The sequence below is a fragment of the Tenrec ecaudatus genome, chromosome 17 (genome assembly GCF_050624435.1).
Source record: "Tenrec ecaudatus isolate mTenEca1 chromosome 17, mTenEca1.hap1, whole genome shotgun sequence".
In the NCBI taxonomy this organism is placed as follows: Eukaryota; Metazoa; Chordata; class Mammalia; order Afrosoricida; family Tenrecidae; genus Tenrec; species Tenrec ecaudatus.
This window is the reverse complement of record NC_134546.1, coordinates 60,694,324-60,714,312: the sequence shown is the minus strand read 5'-3', so window position 1 is coordinate 60,714,312 and position 19,989 is coordinate 60,694,324. Positions and strand designations below refer to the sequence as shown.

The following is a 19,989-nucleotide window of genomic DNA, read 5'->3' as shown; positions in this document are numbered from 1 at the left end:
CTTGTAACCCTTCTGTGGGGGGGGGGTGTCTAATTGTCTACAGATGGGCTTTGAGTCTCCACTCCATCCCCCCCTCATTCACATAGATATGAGTGTTTGTTTTGGATCTTTGGATACCTGATAACCTGATCCCGTCGACAACCTCATGATCACACAGGCAGGTGTGCTTCTTCCATGTGGGCTTCTTTGCTCCACTGCTAGATGCCTGTTTGTTTAACTTTCAGCCTTTAAGACCCCAGTCGCTATATCTTTTTTTTGTGTGTGTGCTATATCTTTCTATAGCCAGGCACCAACCACTCTCTTCACCACATTTGCTTATGCACCCATTTTGTCTTTAGTGATTGTGATCGTGTCATAAAAGTGAGTATCAAAGAGTCCCAGGTTATTAGAACAAAGTGTTCTTGTGTTTAAGGAGGCCTTGAGTAGAGGCCCAAAGTCTGTCTGCTATCTTAATACTTAACATATAAATATGTGTACATTGGTCTCTATCCCTTTCATTGTGAATGAATATATTTACATATATACATGCCTATAGCTATACCTCTATAAATAGCTTTTGCTCCTTCTTTCCCCTATCTCCTTTCACTTTCCTCCTGTCCCACTATAATGCTCACCTTCCACTTGGCTCTCAGCAATTCCTCTTGGATACATTGAGTTGATCAAATCCTACCAGGCCTCTTCACCATCATTTTTAGATATCTTGTTGTTCCTTTCAGCTTCTGAAACAATACGTCCATGCCTATTCCAAGATACAGGTTGGGAGTCTAAGAAACAAACTTGTTACACTAGTTTTGTGACGTGCACCACAGGGTCAGCCTGTGGTCAGCTACTTTATCATCACTAGGCGTAGTTTTGTCATGGAAAACAAACTTTTTAAAACCGCATTGAGGTTCTCATATGGGCTTTCTTCTTAGTGATTTCTTCTTTAGTGCTTTTCCAGAGGTCCTTAGGCTTGTTTCCTCCTCTGTAGAACGTGAATAATGATATATGGCCAGGGTCCCCGCCTCAGTTTCTTTGGGATGTTTGCCTAGAAATTTAATTTAATCAAAGCACGTTAAGCTTCTTGTGTCAAAGAGGAGTTTAACTTTACTGTGAAAAATATGAAACGGACTAGCAAAATTACCTTCCCTCTTTGACTTAGCCTGATTGTAAATCAAAAGAATCCTACTTGTTTATAGTACTGGAAGGGCCCTGACCACTAAAAACATTAAGCCGTTCTCTTTTGAGTCGGATCTGTCTCTACACCATGTGAGTGTAAGATTTAAATCTTGTTCTATCAGGAAATAAACAGATGGAACATTACTAGCGGCAGTAATTAAATTGTAAATCTGTTTTAAAGAGTTGGCCAACATACAGTATCTCAATCCATATTCTGTTGTGTCAGTTATGCTCATTTTCACTTGGATTATGATTTCAGAATACCCAAATATGGGAAAGAAAACCAAGTTGTCTCGTTTAAAAGTCTGTTATTTTTAAATTGCCGGTTCAACCATGTTTATTCATACTATTTCCACCCATCTTTATTTGCTGCTTGGTGTGAGCCGGGCACATTTTAGGCACTAGGAATCCACCGTGAGCAAGCGCAACCTCCTGCCATCGAGTCACCCATGACTCGAAGCAACCCTAGAGGGCGCACCTGTGGGTCTCCACGACTGTCAGTCTTTACAGGAATAGAAAGCCTCATCTTTCTCCCTCGGAGCAGTTGGTGGTTTCAGCTGCTGACGTGGTGATCAGCAGCCCACAGTGTAGCCCTTACAACACCATTCTCCTTCCAGTAGTGACCCGGAGAAGCAAACCCAGGCCTCCTGGAGTGAATTCTAGTGGATGGAGATGGCTAATGATCTGAGCGTGCAATGCGCCGCTGGTGCGAGTGTTATGAGGGAAAGGCAAGCAGAGGGAAGGCCTAGAAACGAAAGGGTTGCGAATGGCTGTTGTCACCAGGTTGGTCAAGGAAGGGTGGGTCCTCTGGCAGTTGACAGAGAGGCAGAGATCTGAGTGAAGGAAGTGGGTAAGCTGCCTAGATTTCTGGAGTAATAAAATTCCAAGTTATGGGAGTGGCAAGTTCAAGAACGTGACTCGGTGGGCATGTTTGGCTGTCATTCACCTGCTCATTCTACCTTGAAGGCTTGAACACTTCTTCCCTTCATTGGGGGAGTTAAGGGCTCCCTTTCAGGGGTCCATAGCTTACTTTCATTCTGTTGCCATAGCGTTACCATTCCTCGTGCTGTGTCTCCCGCTAGCCTGTCCTTTGGGGACATGGATAATAGCTTCCTTGTACTGTTGTTGGTGGTGCCATCTAGTCAGTCAGTGAACCTGTGTAGAACAGAACGAAACACCGCCTGCTCCTGCACCATCCTTGTCCCTGTGCCCAGCCCGTGGTTGCAGCCACTGGGTCCATCCATCTCCTTGGGGACCTTCCTGTCCTTCGCTGCGCCTCCGCTTTACCGAGCATGATGTCCTTCTCCGGGACTGCTCTCTCCTGACAGCGTGTGCAAAGTATGTCAGAGGAAGCCTGGCCACACTTCTTTCATGACTGATTAGTGTGTCCTTTTCGCCTTAGTATTACTGAATCAATCAATTTATTTGATTATTAAACAACAACTAATCCTTCTATTTAGGTATTGATGTTGTTAGGTAAATTCCAGTTGATACTAACTAACTCCTTACAATCTACCTGGAGTTTAAGCCTGTGGTTGCAGCTAGCTGGGTGATGGTATCCCTTTTCTGCTCACCGACTTCTTCACTGACCACAATTTTCCTTTTCCAGTGGCATGTCCTTCCTGATAACCTCTTGAAAGTGCACAAGATAAAACCATACCTTCCTCACTTTCTTTTTATTAATCATTTTATTGGGACCTCTTGCAGATATTATAACAATCCATAATTCAATTCGATCATCATTGTTCACCATCATTTTCAAAATATTTTTCTTGTGGAACTCTTTGATACCATCTCCCCTTTATCCCTTCCCTCCCCCACTCTACCCCCCCCCAGGAACCCTTGTTGTCATTATATTTTTCCCTGTATCTTACACCATCCAATGTAAATGTTCACCTACAGTTCTGTTATTTACTCCCCCAGGTGGGGTTACACAGTGATCATTGCTTTCTGTCTTCCCGTCCTCCCACCTCAGGGAGTCATTACTCCTATTACTCTTTCTAAAGGGTTTATCTACCCTGGACTTCATGCATCAAACCATCTTGATTATACAAATGAGCATATGCAGGTCTAACAAGATAAATGAGGTAAAATGAAAACCATAATAGTAAGGGGAGGAAATAATTATTAAAAATATACACATGTATAAGCCAAGTTTTCAGCACATTTATTATGCTGAAAAAGCACCCCTTGGCTTATACTCGAGTGAGGGTCCCACTTACCTGTTCTCCGGTGCAGTGTGGGTGTTCTCTGTTCTCTCCCGCTCATCAGTGGGTGCCTGCAGCCTTTGTGGGTGGTCCAATGACTGCTGATATCACCGCTCTCCTTTTCTCCTGCACGCCGCCATCCTCTGTGTTGTCCGTGCCCTACTGGGCAAGAACCTGCCCGCTTCTGTGTGCTGGTACCTGGGGCGCACCGCATCGTTGACAGATGAAAGTCGGATGTGGCTGTTCTTCTCCAGGCCTGTGATCCGTGACGTACCTTTACAGTATTACCTGTGCTGGTCACGCCCCCTTGCTTCGCCCAAGCATTGCTGAATACTAGTACTGGTATATCTCTGGTCTTGGATATACAGTGTATTTATTTACAATACTTAGTCTATTTTCTTATTAATCTCTATCGGGACCCAGTGTTGACTCTGCATAGAGCAGCCTGTGTTAGGGCTTATAATATACATGCTGTGTTGTGTACACACTGTGTTGCTGCATGTGTTGCCTTAGCACTTACCATACATATGTGGTAATGTTGCGTATGCCGTAACGCAGCGCATACAGTAACAGTGCACACGCAACACGGTGCGTATATTGTGAGCCCTAACACAGGCTGCTCTGTGCAAACAGTCATGTCAGCACGTTCTGGAATATCAACAGCCTGCATTAGGCCTTGAGGTGTATAAGCTGTGTTGTGTGCATGGGGTGAGGCAGCGTATGTAGTAATGGCAGCGCATGCAGTAACACAGCGTGTACAGTTACTGCTGATACCATCTTGATTTTGTTGACCCTCTTTTCCACTTACAGAGCTAGTTTACTGTTTGTCTTTGAAATAAATAGTCAAAAACATTTAACCTACTGATGTTCCAATGTAATTTTATGGGTATCTATTTTCATTTTGAAACTTACCAGTAGCTGCTGCATTTCCCACCCTAGGCTTACACTCGAGTCAGTGTTACCCAGTTTTTTGTGGTAAAATTGGGTGCCTCTGCTTATATTCCGGTCAGCTACTACTTGAGTATATACAGTAACTAGAGGAAAGTTATATGTTTCATTAGTACTATACTGAACCCTTGATATGTCATCCCTTCCCTGTGGCCTTCTGTGAGGAACTGCCCAATTGCCTTACAGGTGGTTTGGGGTCTCCAGTTTGTTTGTGCTCCTTCATATCAATTGGATTGCTTATTTTTGAACTTCTGACACCTATCCCCATGACACCTCATGATCTCATAGGATGATGTGCTTCTTCCATGTGGGCTTTGTTGCTTCCCTGCTAGCTGGCTCCTTGTTAGACTTCAAGACCCCAGATGCTATACCTTTTAATAGCTGGGCACCATCAGTTTTCTTCACCACATTTGTTTACACGCACATTTTGTCTTCAGCGATTGTGTCAGGAAGGTGAGTATCATACAGTGCCACATTATGAGAACAAACCGTTCTTGTACTGAGGTAAGATTTAATTAGAGGCCCAAAGTTCATTCTCTTAGAGAGAGAGAGAGAGAGAGAGAGAGAGAGACCTATCTTTATATGTTTACATATATACATATCTATATACCTATAATTTTCACTTTCTTCTTCTTCCCTCTTTTTTTTCTCCTTTCCTCCTGCCCCACCATCATGTTTACCCATTGTTTACTTCTCAGTAATTCTTCATGGATACATTTTAATTGATCAAACATGACCAGGAGGGCTAGTATTCTGCACATAGATCCTTTAAGGCAGATGGATGTCTCTGTTCTGGCAGTCCAAGTTATGCTGAATGTTCTTCACCAACGTCTTAATTCAAAGACATCGATTCCTGTTGGGTCTGCCTTCATCACTGTCTAGCTTTCACGTGCGTATGGGGCCACTGAGGAAGGACGCGGTGGCTGGGGTCAGGCACACCTCTGTCCTCAAAGGCCATCAGTGCTCTGGAGCTCTCACAGAGGTCTTTTGTAGCAGATGTGCCCAGTGCAGTATGTCTTTGGATGCTGGCTGCTTGCTTCCATCGGCATTTAGTCATTACCAAGGGATTATAGAAAATACAAATTAGCAGGTACATAAATAGAAGAATTAATCAAGTCCTGCTCTGCACTATTCAGAGAAAGAAAAACAAAAGCAAACTACAATTCATTAAATGAGATCTTTTTAAAGTTTGTTGGAAGGCTTGTGTTTTTAAGGTCAGCAACGAGAAAAATTCAGGGTTTCTTTTTTTTTTAACCTTGAAAGGTTAATGTAGTTCATGGATGTGGGGAAAAAAGGTTTCAAGTAAGTTGGAAGCTGATCTCCTCTCAGCAGAAAAGCCTGGTTTTAGCTATAAAGGTGACTGTCATTTTATACCTAGCAGGATGTTCAGTCTTCTCTTTGAAACTTGAAGGTCGTTATGGTCAGATTTCTATAATGTGAGCAATATTCTACAAACGACCTCATATTTAGCGTTAAAGAGCCTGGATGGGGCTGTGAGTTAGGCATTGCACTGTTAACTTCATGAGGGCAAACAGCTTGAACCCATCGACTATTCCTTTGGAGAAAGATGAGGCTGTCTGCTCCCGGAGAGATTGGCAGTCCTGGACCTTGTCTCCATGAGTTGGAATCTACTCAACGACAGTGGGTAGTTTGCCTTTATATAAATCTATTGAGCAGTTCAATCTGTTTGATGGTTGATGCTGCATGTCAACAATAGGGATTCCCCCCCCCCCTCTCTCCTTCTTCTGTCTTGTCTTTCTCCTCCCACACAAAGATTGCCGGTGTCTGTTTTGAAAACTAAACATTGATGAGCATTTCTGACTTAGAATTTATATTTCATTCTTTTAATGCTTTAACAAAATTAATCTTGCCAATTGTAATTTTCCATTTTTATGGTAAAATATGTAATCAGAGAGAACTAGATAAAAACATCTTAAACATTTATGTACCTATATATGTAACCAGTTTCCTTTGAGTCTATTCCAACTTAATTCAAAATGTATGGATGTGTGTCAGAGTGGCACTGTGCTCCATAGGGTTTTCTGTGGCTGGTATTTTTAGAAGTAGATCACCTGGCCTTTCTTCCAAGGTACCTCTGGGAGAATTGAACCTCCAAAGTGTTGAGTGAGCAGCCAAGCACATTGACCATTGGCACCACCCAGGCTCCTCAGCTACCATCAAGTAAATTCCGACTCATGGCCCCTCAGCTGTGTTGGAGGAAAGCTGCTCTTTCTACCCTTTGCCATTGTAGCTGTAATGAACCCTGGTGGATATGTATCTGTGTGTATGTATAGTCCACATACCATACTAGGTCAGTCTATATTTAACTTTCAAGGAACCTCAAAACTGTCTTTATTAGCTGCTACACCGCTGTACATTCCCACCAGCAGTGCACGGTGGTTCAAATGTCTCCACGTCCTTGTGAACACTGTGTGTGTGTGTGTGTGTGTGTGTGTTTTCTGCTGTCTATAGATTATAGCTATTGTATCAGATGTGGGGGGCCTACGTTGCAAATGGTTGGTACTCAACTGCTACCTAAAGGTTGCTGGTCCAACACACCAGGCACTGCAGAAGAAAGGTGTGGTAGTTGCATAATCCGTGGTCAGTTTGAGGATTAAGCATGAAGGGGTAGAGTTTACCCTGTCAGTCGGGTCACAACTCGATGACCTCATTTGGAGACGCTAAGGAGATTAAATAGTTTACTCCCTGGGAGACACTGCAGCTGAGAAGACACACTAGTGTCCTGACCTAGAGGAGCCACATGGAGACCCCTGCCAGCAATGAGATGCTCACACTGCCATATATCCACAAGACTTCCCACCCTCTGGCCTGTGATCTTCCTGCATTTGGCGTCATTGCATGTTTTTCATGAGTGTGAAGAGCAATTTATAGATTGGTATCAGACGTATGGGCAGATACCGGATTTATGGACTTGATCTGGACTGGGCTGGGATATTTTCTCAATATTCAATTGTTCTTATACACATATGAGTCTCCATGGATTTGTTTCTCTAGTCTACCCAGACTCACACAAAAGGCTTGTCAATCTCATTCCGCAAAGAATTTATCCTAGGAAACTCCACATGACACATGGGATTGTCATGAGTTCGAATCCACTCCAGGCAACCATGCAATGGTTGTGAAGTGGTAACTCTTGATTTTAGTCAACATTTCCCTGATGACTACTGAGATTGAGCCTCTTTTCATTGCCTTACTAATTGTCTATCTCCTGTACCGTTTTAATGGGATTATTTGTGGTTTGGGTCTTGAGCTGCACGGGTTTGTTGTGGATTCTGGGCCCTTGTCTGCTGTGTGGGGTGCATGTGCTCCCCCCACACTGTAGACTGGGTCTCCTTTCTTGACGTGTCATGTTCATCACACAGCTTTCCATTTTGATCAAGTTGAGTGGACTTTCCTCACTTTTGTCACGTGTACTGTGTGTGTCATATCTAAGAGGCTTTGCCTAACCCACGATTTTGAAGGTTTACACCTGTGTTTCCTTTTTTACACGCCATATTCTGACATTAGCCCCTGTCTTGAGGTCCCTGGCCTGTTTTGAGTTAATGTGGTTATCTGGTCTGAGTGAACGGCGTGACTTCATTCTTGTGCTGCTCAGTTGCCCAGCATCATTTGTTGCACAGTTCTGTAAGCCGCCGGCTTTGGCCTGCGGGGATTTTGTTGAGGCCTGTGCGTCTGTAGTCATCAGAATATTGACCTATGTATCTTGCGTCGTCTTTGTGTGCTTTGGGAATCAGAGTTATCTGGGTCTCACTGAGGTGTGGGCAGTGTTTCCTTCTATTCTATTCTGGAACAGTTTGTGAAGGTTTCTCTTCTCCTCTCCTCTCCTCACATTTACAACCGTAATTGAAAAATCTGCCCGGCTATGTGGGGCATTAATGATCTATATCTGGCAGTAACGAGCACCAGGGGCCAAGGCAAGAGTAGCACTTGGCTGGACCTTGATGATCAGCAGTTTGGGCAATTATATACTGTTGCCATGTGACCGGTGTGTGTCATCCTCCATTTGTGATACGATGTGGCCATTCTACATTTTCTCAAAACACCAGTTTCATATAACAATCTGGTCTTTTTAAACTAACTAGGTTGATAAGTGAAGAGAAGGTGCAATTCATCTTTAAAATAACTGGTGTAATCCACCAGGGACACCTAGGCCTGTACTTTACTGATGGCAACTGTTTAAATTAATAATGTGTTATCTTCTTAAACCTATTCAGATTTTCCATTTCTCTGGAGTCCATTTCAGAAGTTTATCTTTTTGGAATGTTCTATTTTATCTAATTTTCTATTTTATTATCTCTAAGTTACCTAATTTGTTGTGAAGGTCATTAGATTTTTTAAGTAATATGCCAAGATTTTCCAAAATGCTTAGAGATTCTACGTCCTTAAAAAAAATACTGGTAGTTATTTTCAATTTGCAGCATTATTGGTTCACCAAAAAGACTGGTAACAAAGTTGTCTGAAATCAAATTTATAGCCGTAATAAGAATGAAGCTAGTAATGCCTAGGGGAAAAGCCATCCGTTTAATATAATACATCAGGACTTAATTAGATAGGGTATTTAATGTTCCTGCCATTAAATATAAAACTTAGCTATAATTGCCAGAGTATCCCTGTTTAAAGCGATATTTTGAATACAGTTGTATGAACCTCAGTACCATGGATCCCTGTTGGGTCGTGTGTTCTTGGGGAAATGATGTCAGCCAACAAGAAGTGATGCGGTGGAACTCTGCTAAGGAAGCAGATTGGGGTGCTGGAAAGAGCGTTGGAGTAGGAGTGGGAACTCTGCTGCTTCTAGCTTCAGTGAGGTACTTGACTTAGCCTCGGTTCTGACCTATACAACAGGGATAATCCGTCTCCTGTCTTCATTGTAGGTTAGACTACCTATATTGTAAACGGTTCAAAGACTAAAGAACTGTATAAAAGGACTCTTTGATAACTAGTCCTGGCACTTGCTACAATACAACACAGACACATATAAAAGGGAATGAGCATGGATCATCATTTCAACATGGGTGAACCTGCAGAGGCATGCAGAGGAAAAGAAGCTAGTCACGAGAGAGCGTATAAGACATGATACCTGCTTCCTCAGCCTTACTCCAGGGCCTTCTCGCTATGGAGTGCCCGGGCATTGCCTGAGGATAGATAAGAAAGCCCGTGTCCCTCCCCAGGAAGAACCCACTTTCTTCTGGGGCCTACACATGGAGCTAACAGTGCAAAAAGAAGAACAAAAAAAAAAAAAGACATGATACCACTTATATAGAATGTCCAGAATAGACACATCTGTACAAAAGACAATAGATCAGGAAGGGGGGCTCCTTGGGGATCAAGAGTAAGGGAAACGACCCTACGGAGTGAGAGATGGGAATAACTGCCTCTGGAAACAGGTCTCTTTTGGGGTTGATGAAAATGTTTTATACTAGATATGGTTATGCCTGTGCCACTCTAAATATACTAAAAGCCGTGGAATTCTGCAATTTAAATGGTTAAACTCTGTAGCACTTAAATAGTTAATACAGTTTTAAACGGCAAAACTGGATCACTAAAAGAATGTATGTTCATATTCATGTTACTGTTAGGTTACTTAAAGGAGTCTTGGTGATGTGGTGGGTTATACATTGGGCTGCTAACCACAAGGTCATCAGTTCAAAACCACCAACCACTCCATGGATGAAAGATGAGGCTTTCTGCTCTGTTGTGAAGATTGACCGTCTCTGGAGTCCACAGAGGGTGTTCCATTCTGTCCTCAGGGGCCATTCAGGGTTGGACTCAGCTCGGTGGCAGAGAGTGAATTGTGTTATTCTGAGTTGGAATTGACTCCGTGGCGGCGCATTTTGTTTGGTGTTTGTTATTTTATACAAGGGTACCCATCAGAACCGGGTCACTCTCTGCCTACAATAATAAACTGAGACCTGAGAGCCTCTGGCCATTTCATATTTCCCTACTAGAGATTCATCATTAGGAGCCTAGCACGGTCCTCTTCCACTAGGAATACAAGGGGCTTCAGAATGTGGGAAAATCCCACGATCCTGCAATTAATTTTCCCCGAAACATTTTAAGGCCCCTTATCCTATGGCACTATTTGTCTTAGTACAACATAAGGACGGTCTTTTCCCGTTCAGAAGCTGCCGTTTCTCAGAGCGCGTCCAGTGCTTCCTGCACTGTGCCCTTGCAGGGTTGGAGGAGTAGGCACATGAGTGCGATGGTGCTTGCCGTCACCAAGCCCCCTCCGCTTTGAAATGCCCTCTCCTGGTCCCATCCGGCTTACATGTAAGGGTGTCTAATGCCAGTTTCTCCACTCTTGTTTTTGTCTCCATACTTTCTTCAGATAGGAAGGACTTAGCTGGTTAAAGAGGGCCTCCGAGGCCTGGGCTCCACTCTCTAGATTTCCCTCCTCTTTCTGATGCTCCTTGAAAGACCCTCGGCGCACAGTTTGAAAGCCTGGGACCTAACCCAATAGCCAAGGAGCCCAGCGCTCTCAAGGCGTGGTCCCTGTTTGGCACTTGAGTATCACTTGGGACATCATTAGAAATGAAAACTCTGAGGTCATTGCTCCAGATCTTCTGAACCAGGAACCCCCTTGGGGGGAGAGCGGCGTAGCTATCTGATGCAATAAGCCCTCTGTGCGGTTCTGATGGTAGCATGAGAGCCACTGTGCTCGTGGGCTTAATGGGGTGAGATCATGCATAAGAGGCATGGTTCCCAAACTGTGTGCCGGGTGCCTCCAGGTGCCCCAGAGAACTCAAAGGGGGCTCACAGTGAGCACCTTTTAAAGTCTAGAGGGAAACACGGTTGACGTAGCTTGGACATTGAGCAAACTACTAGCTTGAGGTAGTTAGCAATCTCAGTGTCAGATTGATGATGTCATGTCTTTGCAGAGCTGCTGGATTTGCAAAGTTCTGTGAGAAAAAGGAAGTACCAGTGTGGAATTGGCAATCAGTTTGGTGTTGACTAATCCATTTCCAAGGTTCGGGACGGTTCATCATTTATGGGCCCAACACACCCTATTAATGATTAAGAATGTAATTTTTAAAAATTTCTGGTTGTGTTTTATTTTTGAAACATATAAAACTATGACTTGTTAAGTTGTTTGAATGTAACCACGTGATAATGGAACTATTGGTTATTCTCTCGGCTAGGGGCATCATGGGGAAGTTACTGAGACACCACGGGACTTACAACACCAGAACGAGCAATAATTTCTGCTTTAGAGGGTTATGCTAACCAGGCATTAAGTTAGTAGCTGTACATCTGATTAAATGAAATGCAAGTGATAAAGTCATCTTAACATGGCTATTCTGCATTAAAAAAATAGGTGTTTTATCTTGTGAAATTTCAGCAGTCCATCTTTGCATGAATTTCTCCTTGCCTCCTTAGGTATGGTGTGAATATGCGTTGCTTGGCAGCCCGGGTCAACTACAAGACTTTGATCGTCATCTGCACGCTCTTCACTCTGGTCACGGTCCTCCTGTGGAATAAGTGTTCCAGCGACAGGCCTATCCCGTTTCCCCGACACTTGAGTGGTGGCTTCAGAGATGGACTAGAGAAGAGAGCAGCCCCATCCGAGAGTAACAACTATGTGAACCACATGGCCAAACCACAGTCGGAGGAGGGATTCCCTCAGGAACAGCAGAAAGCGCCCCCCGTGGTGGGGGGCTTCAATGGCAATGGGGGAAGCAAGGTGTTGGGGCTCAAGTATGAGGAGATTGACTGTCTCATAAATGATGATCATACAATTAAAGGGAGGCGCGAGGGGAATGAAGTCTTTCTGCCATTCACGTGGGTCGAGAAGTACTTTGACGTCTACGGAAAGGTGGTTCAGTACGATGGCTATGACCGCTTTGAGTTCTCCCACAGCTACTCCAAGGTCTACGCTCAGCGAGCCCCTTACCACCCGGATGGTGTGTTCATGTCCTTTGAAGGCTACAATGTGGAAGTCCGCGACAGAGTGAAGTGCATAAGCGGAGTTGAAGGTTGGTATTTGTCTCTTCCACTTGAGTTTGACCCCCCTGATTGGTTGAGGAGGAAGGAAGTGAAAGCTTAGTTATGCAGCCAGTGCACAGAGTACTGTTAGAGACCTCGTTCCACCTTAGCAGGGAGGAGCGGGTGAAGTCTGAGCACAGGACTTCTTTTCTCCTGGTGGTCTGATTTAAAGACTGCAGCAAAGCCGTACTACATCAGAGGATCATCCCACCAACCTGCCTCAGAATCTAAAATTCTTACCAGTAAGGCCAAGGCTCAGCATTCCCGGAAATTTCATGTTAAAAATATAATTATTGTCCTTTGACAAGAATCTTCCTACCAGATTAGCCAGATGTCACCCCCAAAAGATAAGACAATGCAAACAGTCCATCTTCTCGGGACTAATGGCCGAACCCCAATAGTTCATTGTATGCTTTCTGTATGGTTTGTCATTCTTTCATAGCTTCTAATCCCTGGGGTAATAGGCATTCTTGGTACATTTTGGAATCTCCAGAAAAATTGATCACAAAACCAGCTTAACTTTCAAGTATATAATTTTTAAGTGGTGTGTTGGGGGGGGGGGCAGGGGATACTTAGCTGAATGTTGATTGCTAAGTCCAAATGGTAGATAAAGTTTCAGAATTAGAATTTGCAGGATAAAGCGTTGTAGTAACATTTTCTACATTTATCTCAGTAGTTTCAGTTTGCGTATGTAGAATGGGATTATCAACCATGCCACCCATATCTAAGATAAAATGAACACACACACACATGCAGAAAAAGCCAGTCCTTAGAAATATTTCATAACATCGCACTCCTATCTATCAACAAAAAGACTGCATGCTGAATCCTTAATGTTGTCTTCGGTATCCGGCTAATCTGACTCTGGTTCCCGGGACTGAGGGAAACATTATAAAAAGGAAATACCCCAGAAGTCAAACAGTGGGAGTGGTGCTTAAGGTTGACTTGTAAACCCCTTGGCATGGCTGTTCACTTTCTCTCTCTGTTTTATAGGCGTTCCATTATCCACACAATGGGGGCCTCAAGGCTATTTCTACCCGATCCAGATTGCACAGTATGGGCTCAGCCATTACAGCAAGAACCTCACTGAGAAGCCCCCTCACATAGAGGTGTATGAAACAGCCGAAGACAAGGACAGAAACGGCAAGCCGAGCGACTGGACGGTGCCAAAGGGCTGCTTTATGTCGACCGTGGCGGAGAAGTCCAGATTCACCAATGTTAAGCAGTTTATTGCTCCAGGTGAGTTATTATGTATGATATGTGTCTGCTAACTTTATGTTGATAGTCTTTAAAATTTTTTTTTAATGGTTTCATGTTGTTGTTGCATTTTAAGCACATTGGCTAATCCCTTTGTATTAATTTTATAAATAAGCAAAGGGTGTGATCCAAACAAAAAGAAGGAACAGGTGGGAACTCAAGACGATAAGAAACCCTACCTTGAATGTTAAGGCTGGTGCATGGCATGTGGTTCCCTCCAAGGCCCACTGCCCTTCCGGAATGAAGTGCCTTGATTATTGCATTATTTCATTAATTTTTGAGCAGTTTTGCATTAAGGCAGGAATTCTTCTTTCCAGAGACAGCCATTCTTTCTTTTCTACCAGGAGCTTTTTGTCTTCTTTCCTCAGCATAGCATGCCTTCAACACACACAGGTCTTTTTCCCAGAGCAAACGATGCTGATGTACAAGATGGTCTCAAACTTCATATAACACCATTTCCACGATTAAAATCATTTATAAAATCAAATTAACTTTATGTAACATTTCCCCTTTTACTAAGACAGTCTCATTAATTAGGATGCAATGTGTTTTCCTCCTCTAATCAATATCCATGAGAATTAATGAGTCCATTACTTAAAAAGACAATGAAATAATTTTAGTTAGCACCTCAGGCTTCATTCTCTGTGGAGCAACGCTGTGGAGAACAGAAGTCAGTCCCCCTCCATCCACCTTGCGGTGTGTAAATAAAGAGAGAGGAGAGGTGATAAGACCTCCTCAGTATTCTCTCCTTGTCCTTTATCGATGACTGTGTAATTCACAGACCTTGAAAGCCGCAATACAAACCCACTCACTCTAGATGGCCTCAAGTAATGGATTTATGAGTGTTTAATGCAGTGCAAATAATGGGTGACCTTTAGTTTTTATTTTGTGACTAGAACTCCATGGCTTCCGTGGCATTCTGTGGTATTTCAGTAGATAGAGCATCTTTGCTTATTGGAAAGCAGGAGGCTTGGCTGGGTGAGAAGGTGCATTGATATGTTTAAGAATATTTACCCTCTCATAACTAAGTAGTTATTTCAGCAGGAAATAGTTAAACTTGATTAAGCAAAAGAAAAAACATTTGGTTTGGGGTCTACCCAAGGAATTTTTTTTAATCGTTTTATTAGGGGTTCATACAACTCTTACCACAATCCATACTTACATCAATTGTGTAAAGCACATCTGCACATTCATTGCCCTCATCATTCTCAAAACATTTGCTCTCCACCTAAGCCCCTGGCATCGGGTCCTCATTTCCCCTCCCTCCCCACTCCCTCCTCCCTCATGAACCCTTGATAATTTATAAATTATTATTTTGTCATATCTTGCCCTGTCCCACGTTTCCCTTCACCCACTTTTTTGTTGTCCATCCCCCTTGGAAGAGAACACATGTAGATCCTTGTAATCGGTTCCCCCTTTCCAACCTACCCTCCATCCACCCTCCCAGTATCGCCACCCACACCACTGGTCCTGAAGGGATCATCCGCCCTGGATTCCCTTTGTTTCCAGTTCTTACCTGTACCAGTGTACATTCTCTGGTCTAGCCAGACTTGTTAGGTAGAATTGGGATCATGATAGTGGGTGGGGAGGAAGCATTTAGGAACTAGAGGAAAGTTGTATGTTTCATCGTTGCTACATCGCACCCTGACTGGCTCGTCTCCTCCCGGAGACCCTTCTAAGGGGATTTCAAGGAACTAATTCTTGTACGACGGAGTCATCTTGTCTAGCCCTCATCTGAGTGTGCCATGTCTTTTTATCCTGTATTGTTTGTTGGGTAGTGTGTGCTCCTCGGGCTGATTGGGAAACGGGGTACTTGAAACTCTTTACAAGTTCCCTCCGAGCACCTCTCCCCTTTCAGAAGCACGCAGTCCTCTGGGTGTTGCTCTCCTCCTCCTCGCCGTCTCATGTCTCTGTGTGCGTGCTTTCTCGGCTCCTTGTGAGCTTCTCCTCCTCCGCCTGGCCCTCACCCTTCGGTGTTCTGCAAGCATGTATGTGATCAGGGCCTCTTCTCAGTCCACACAGTAACCTTGTTGATTAAGTGAGTGAAGGAAAACAGTTTGCAATGTCTGTGGAGACACTGACTTAGCATCTATCCCTAAATGAGTATTAACCTTTGTTGCCTAAAATGCATATCCTGAAAATACTGTGACTCATGGTGACTCCTGGAAATAACTGCTCTGGGAGAGGACAGGGTCAAACAATAGAGAGCCCGAAACTTTCTATTAGCGGTCTCCAGGTAACCTAAGGCCTTGGCAAACCTTGCTGCACCCATCCCATTTGCCGCTGTGTCCATCCCTGTGGGTGAAGCTGGCAGCCCTTTAACCTCTCTGCGTTTCTATTAAATGAGAAGTTGAGACTTCTCATAAGATGTTGGGAAGGCTGTGCTAGGTAGTGGGTTGATTTAAATTGGAGATTGTGGCTGCTCTGTCAGTTCTCTTCTGTGGTTCAGAAATCCCTCGGTTTAGGTCAGTCCTTCACCTTGTATCTCAATGTTATATTCAATACAAGTAATGTACTCATCAGTTAAGTAGTTGGGACCCTTGGGTCAGATAGACCCACCCACACTGGTCGAGTCCAGTGGAAGGAGAGGTGAGTGAACGATCCCTCTTTTTGTTCAATGTAGACTTAAACCATATAGCTTCATGAGGTTGTATACTTACTGTGAAAATGACAAGGAATTCTGAGTGGAGAGTTACTCACCTTTCTCTGATTGGGATTTCTAACGATGAGTCATTTTGACCCAGGTTGATGAGGAAAATGTCATGGTTAATAATCTTTTATCTGAAAAAAAATCTTTTATCTGCTTTATGAGGAAATACCCTAAGTTTTTATTTTTAAGCAGTACTCGAGATAATTCCGTCTTGGCTGATTCATAAGTCCATGCAGAATCCTGCTGTGTCTGAGGCCGCTGTCTGAGCATCAGTTTCCATGCTGCCAACGCTGCAGAGAGGTGTTGGCTTAGGAGAGACCGTGTACTGACATTTGTCAGAGCAAAGGAGTGTTCGCTCTGTCAGAACTATACCTATAAGCTCATCTGTGACAAGTCACCCAGAGCATCATTTGAGGAGTGAGTCTATCAGTGGTGTTCTCATTCTTGGTGCACCTTCCATAACAGCGGCCCCAAGGCACTAAGTAAGAACCGCGGGCCATATACACCCACACTGGTAGTAGATGCGGGATTAGGAGGGTTAGTGATCAGCTCCACATGTCACTGTTCTCCAAGCTGATCACACTGTAAACACACTACCAGCAGTCCATACTTCCTATCTTTGCCTCTGGTGGCACACTAAATATTTCCCTAGCAACACCTCGAAACATCTGTTTCCATAGCTATGAAAATAACCCTTCCATGGATTATCCTCATGGGCATGCCATTTCAGTGTTTGAACTGAGGCCCAGAAAGCCTAGCTTGTGGCCTAGGACAAAATGATTTAACCTTAGAAGCAAGGATGCCGAACCTTTGTCTCATGTGTTTCTGACATGTTAAAAGAGAGACTAGTCCCTGGAAAAAGACAGCTTGTTCCGTCGAGTAGGGGCGGGGGGAGGCGGGGCGTGGAAAAGAGGATGTCTCTCGACAGAAGGGATTGACACGGTAGCTACTACAATGGGCTCAAGAACAGCAGACGGTGCGGCAGTGTTTTTCCATCTTTTGTACAGACAGTCTCTGAGTCGGAACCCAGCCAACAGCAACAAGAGAAAGGTTGGTGCAGACCACACCCCTGGGGCACTCCCCTTCCATCAATCAGGCCTGTGACCTAAAAAAGGGTCCCTTTACAAATGACTGGCATACGGTGGTGACCAGTCACATCATTACATCATTTCCCGATGCCATCATCACATAACTGCTAAGCCACTGAGAATCCTAGTCTGGCCAAGGTGACACGTGTGCCTGACGAGCAGTGTGCTTGTGTTCTAAGACGGTCCACAGAATAATCGGTGTTGCTTGCGGACACCATCCACTCTGCAGTTTTCCTTTTCCTTTCTCCAACTGCCACGTGCACATGAACCCCCTAAATCAGACCAGGGCTTGGACCAGGCATACCATATATACTCGAGTATAAGCCGACCCGAGTATCAGCCGAGGCACCTACTGTTACCACAAAACTGCACTAAAAATGTGCAGAAAGACTCAGCTTATACACAAGGACATACAGTGCCTTAGTCCTCAAGGTACCGTGCGGTACCTCTTTGCTTTTGAAAACTTTAAAGAGACCTTTTGCAGTAGATTTGCCCGGTATGATGTATTATTTCATTTCTTGACTGCTGTTTCCATGGATGTTGATTATATCCAAGTAAACGAAATCTTGAACAACTTCCTGTTTGTTTTCCTGTATCCTCCTGTTTTCACACCAGTTGTGGGGATTTCTGTTTCTTCAAGGTTCAAGTGTAACCTTGTATCCTATGGGTTATATAGTGTTACCCTCCTCAGTGTGTGCTTCCAGAGGCTGTCATCGTGTTCAGTAAGCAAGGTTCTGTCTGCTGAAGATGGAAGGTTGTTATTAAAGTCTCCTTTAATCCTGACACCACGTTCTTCATTCTGGCTTCTTAGATTATGTGTTCATCATTTAGATTCAATAAGGCAAAAGGATACAACCCTGTCACACCTCTTTCCACTTTTAAACCACACGTATACTCTTGTTTCGTTCACACAGTGGTCATTACACCCATGTGCTTGTTCCACATGAACACCGTTCCGTGTTCTGGAGTCCCCATTCTTCATAATGTTAATCTGTAGTTTGTCATGATCCATATAGAGCATAATCAATAAAGCACAGATAAGTATCCGTTATCCATCTGGTATTCTCAGACAAGATCCACCGGATGTCAGCAATGGCCTGAACATCTGACACTTCCCTGTCCATGTATGGCTGTGGCTATTTGTAAAACTATCTTCAGTGAAGGTTTATTAGCATGTGATATGAATGCCGGTGTCCAGTGATTGCTACATTCTCCAGATCCCCTTTTGGGGGGATGGGTGCAGATAGGAAATTCTTCCAGTAAGTTGGTCAGGTAGCTATCTTCCCAGTATCCTGGCATAGGCAGGTGATCATTGCCAGTGTTGTGCCACTGGTTGAAACATTGGTGTTCCATCAATTCCTGGAACTTTATTTTCCACCAGTGCGTTCAGTGTAGCTTGCATGTAGTTCTCCTGCATCAATGCTCCTCAATCTACACTACCTCTTGAAATGGATAAATGTCCATCAACTGTTTCTGGTACAGTCACCCTGTGTGTGTGTTCTGTCTTCTTCCTCTGCTTTCTTTGTCATTCAATATTGTACCCATAAAATGGTTCAGTATTGTCACTTGAAGCTTGCCCTTCCTCTTCGTTCCCTTCGCTTGAGAAAGACCGAGTACATTCACCCTCACTGGTATTCTGCCTCCAGTTCTTCATACATTTTGCCACAATCCTTTCCCATATCTTCTCAGGCCGCCTCGGCGGTCTGGTCGGCTCTTTTGCTCTGTCCTTTCTCCTACTCCCTTTAGTTACTCTGTGCTCAGAGTTTCTGTCAGAGTCTCTCTGGCATCCATTTTGGTCTTTTCTTTATTTCCCTTCTGTAGTGACCTTCTTCATGGACGATGCCCTTGATTGCTTCCCATAACTCCTCTGGTCTCTGGGCATTAGTGTTCAGTGCATCCCTTTGTTTCTAAGGTGGTCTCTAAATTCAGATGGAATGTACTCAGAACCATAGTTTGGTTCTCAGAAACTTACTTTGATTTTTGTCCAACTTCAGCTTGAACTTACATGGGAGCACTTGATAATCTGGTCTGTAATCTGTCCACAGCTGTGATCCAGCCAGCACGGTGCGGGTGCACAGTCGTTGATTGTGTTGAGTCGAGTTAAAAGAAGGCCCTGCTCTTGGAGAGTGCTGGCCTGTGACCTCCAGCCTGAGTTCCATCACTGCGGCCGTATTCTCTAACTGCTCATCTCCCCAGCACTTGCGCTCGAATGGCCAGGAACGACCAGTGCACACTGGGTCGATTGCAGGTTGTCTGCATAAAGGCTTCATTCTTCATCTCCGGCCTTCGCGGTTGGTGCATGCATTTGAACGAGTGCTGTGTTAACCAGTCTCTCTGTAGGCCGATGCACTTCCCTGACGGACGGAGCTCTGCTTCCGGAGAGCTCTTGAGAGGTCCTGTTGTTCCCGGATGCTGAGTACAGCCTCCGTCCGCAAACTTGCCATTCTCAGCAGTGTCGACCAGGTGGCTCTTGGATTCAAAATGGCCATAATCGGTCCTCGTCAACTTGCTTAATGTGTTGGACATCAATCTCCAAGTGAAACGTTTCATTTTTCATGACTCCCAGTTCTTCTTGATTCATACTTTGTATATTCCTCATTCCAATTACTAGCTAATACTGGAGGTGTGCCGCTGCCTGCGATAGAGCCTTCCAGTCTGGGGGCTCTCCCTCCAGCTCTGC

The 19,989-nt window shown here is 44.2% G+C and overlaps 1 protein-coding gene and 1 non-coding gene across 6 annotated transcripts in view; both read left to right on the top strand.

The window, feature by feature from the left end:
- GLCE (glucuronic acid epimerase) overlaps positions 1 to 19,989 on the top strand; it is a 114,677-nt gene that overhangs the window by 90,485 nt on the left and 4,203 nt on the right. For all 5 annotated transcript variants that reach the window (XM_075535254.1, XM_075535257.1, XM_075535253.1 and 2 more), the window contains 2 exons: positions 11,709 to 12,304; positions 13,308 to 13,553. In XM_075535254.1, the coding sequence (XP_075391369.1) occupies positions 11,722 to 12,304; positions 13,308 to 13,553 (829 nt within the window). In that variant the 5' untranslated portion in view covers positions 11,709 to 11,721. The remainder of the gene's footprint in view (positions 1 to 11,708; positions 12,305 to 13,307; positions 13,554 to 19,989) is intronic.
- On the top strand, positions 9,415 to 9,546 carry LOC142431240 (small nucleolar RNA SNORA49). Its single transcript, XR_012780777.1, has one exon. It is a non-coding gene; the product is annotated as a small nucleolar RNA SNORA49 (small nucleolar RNA).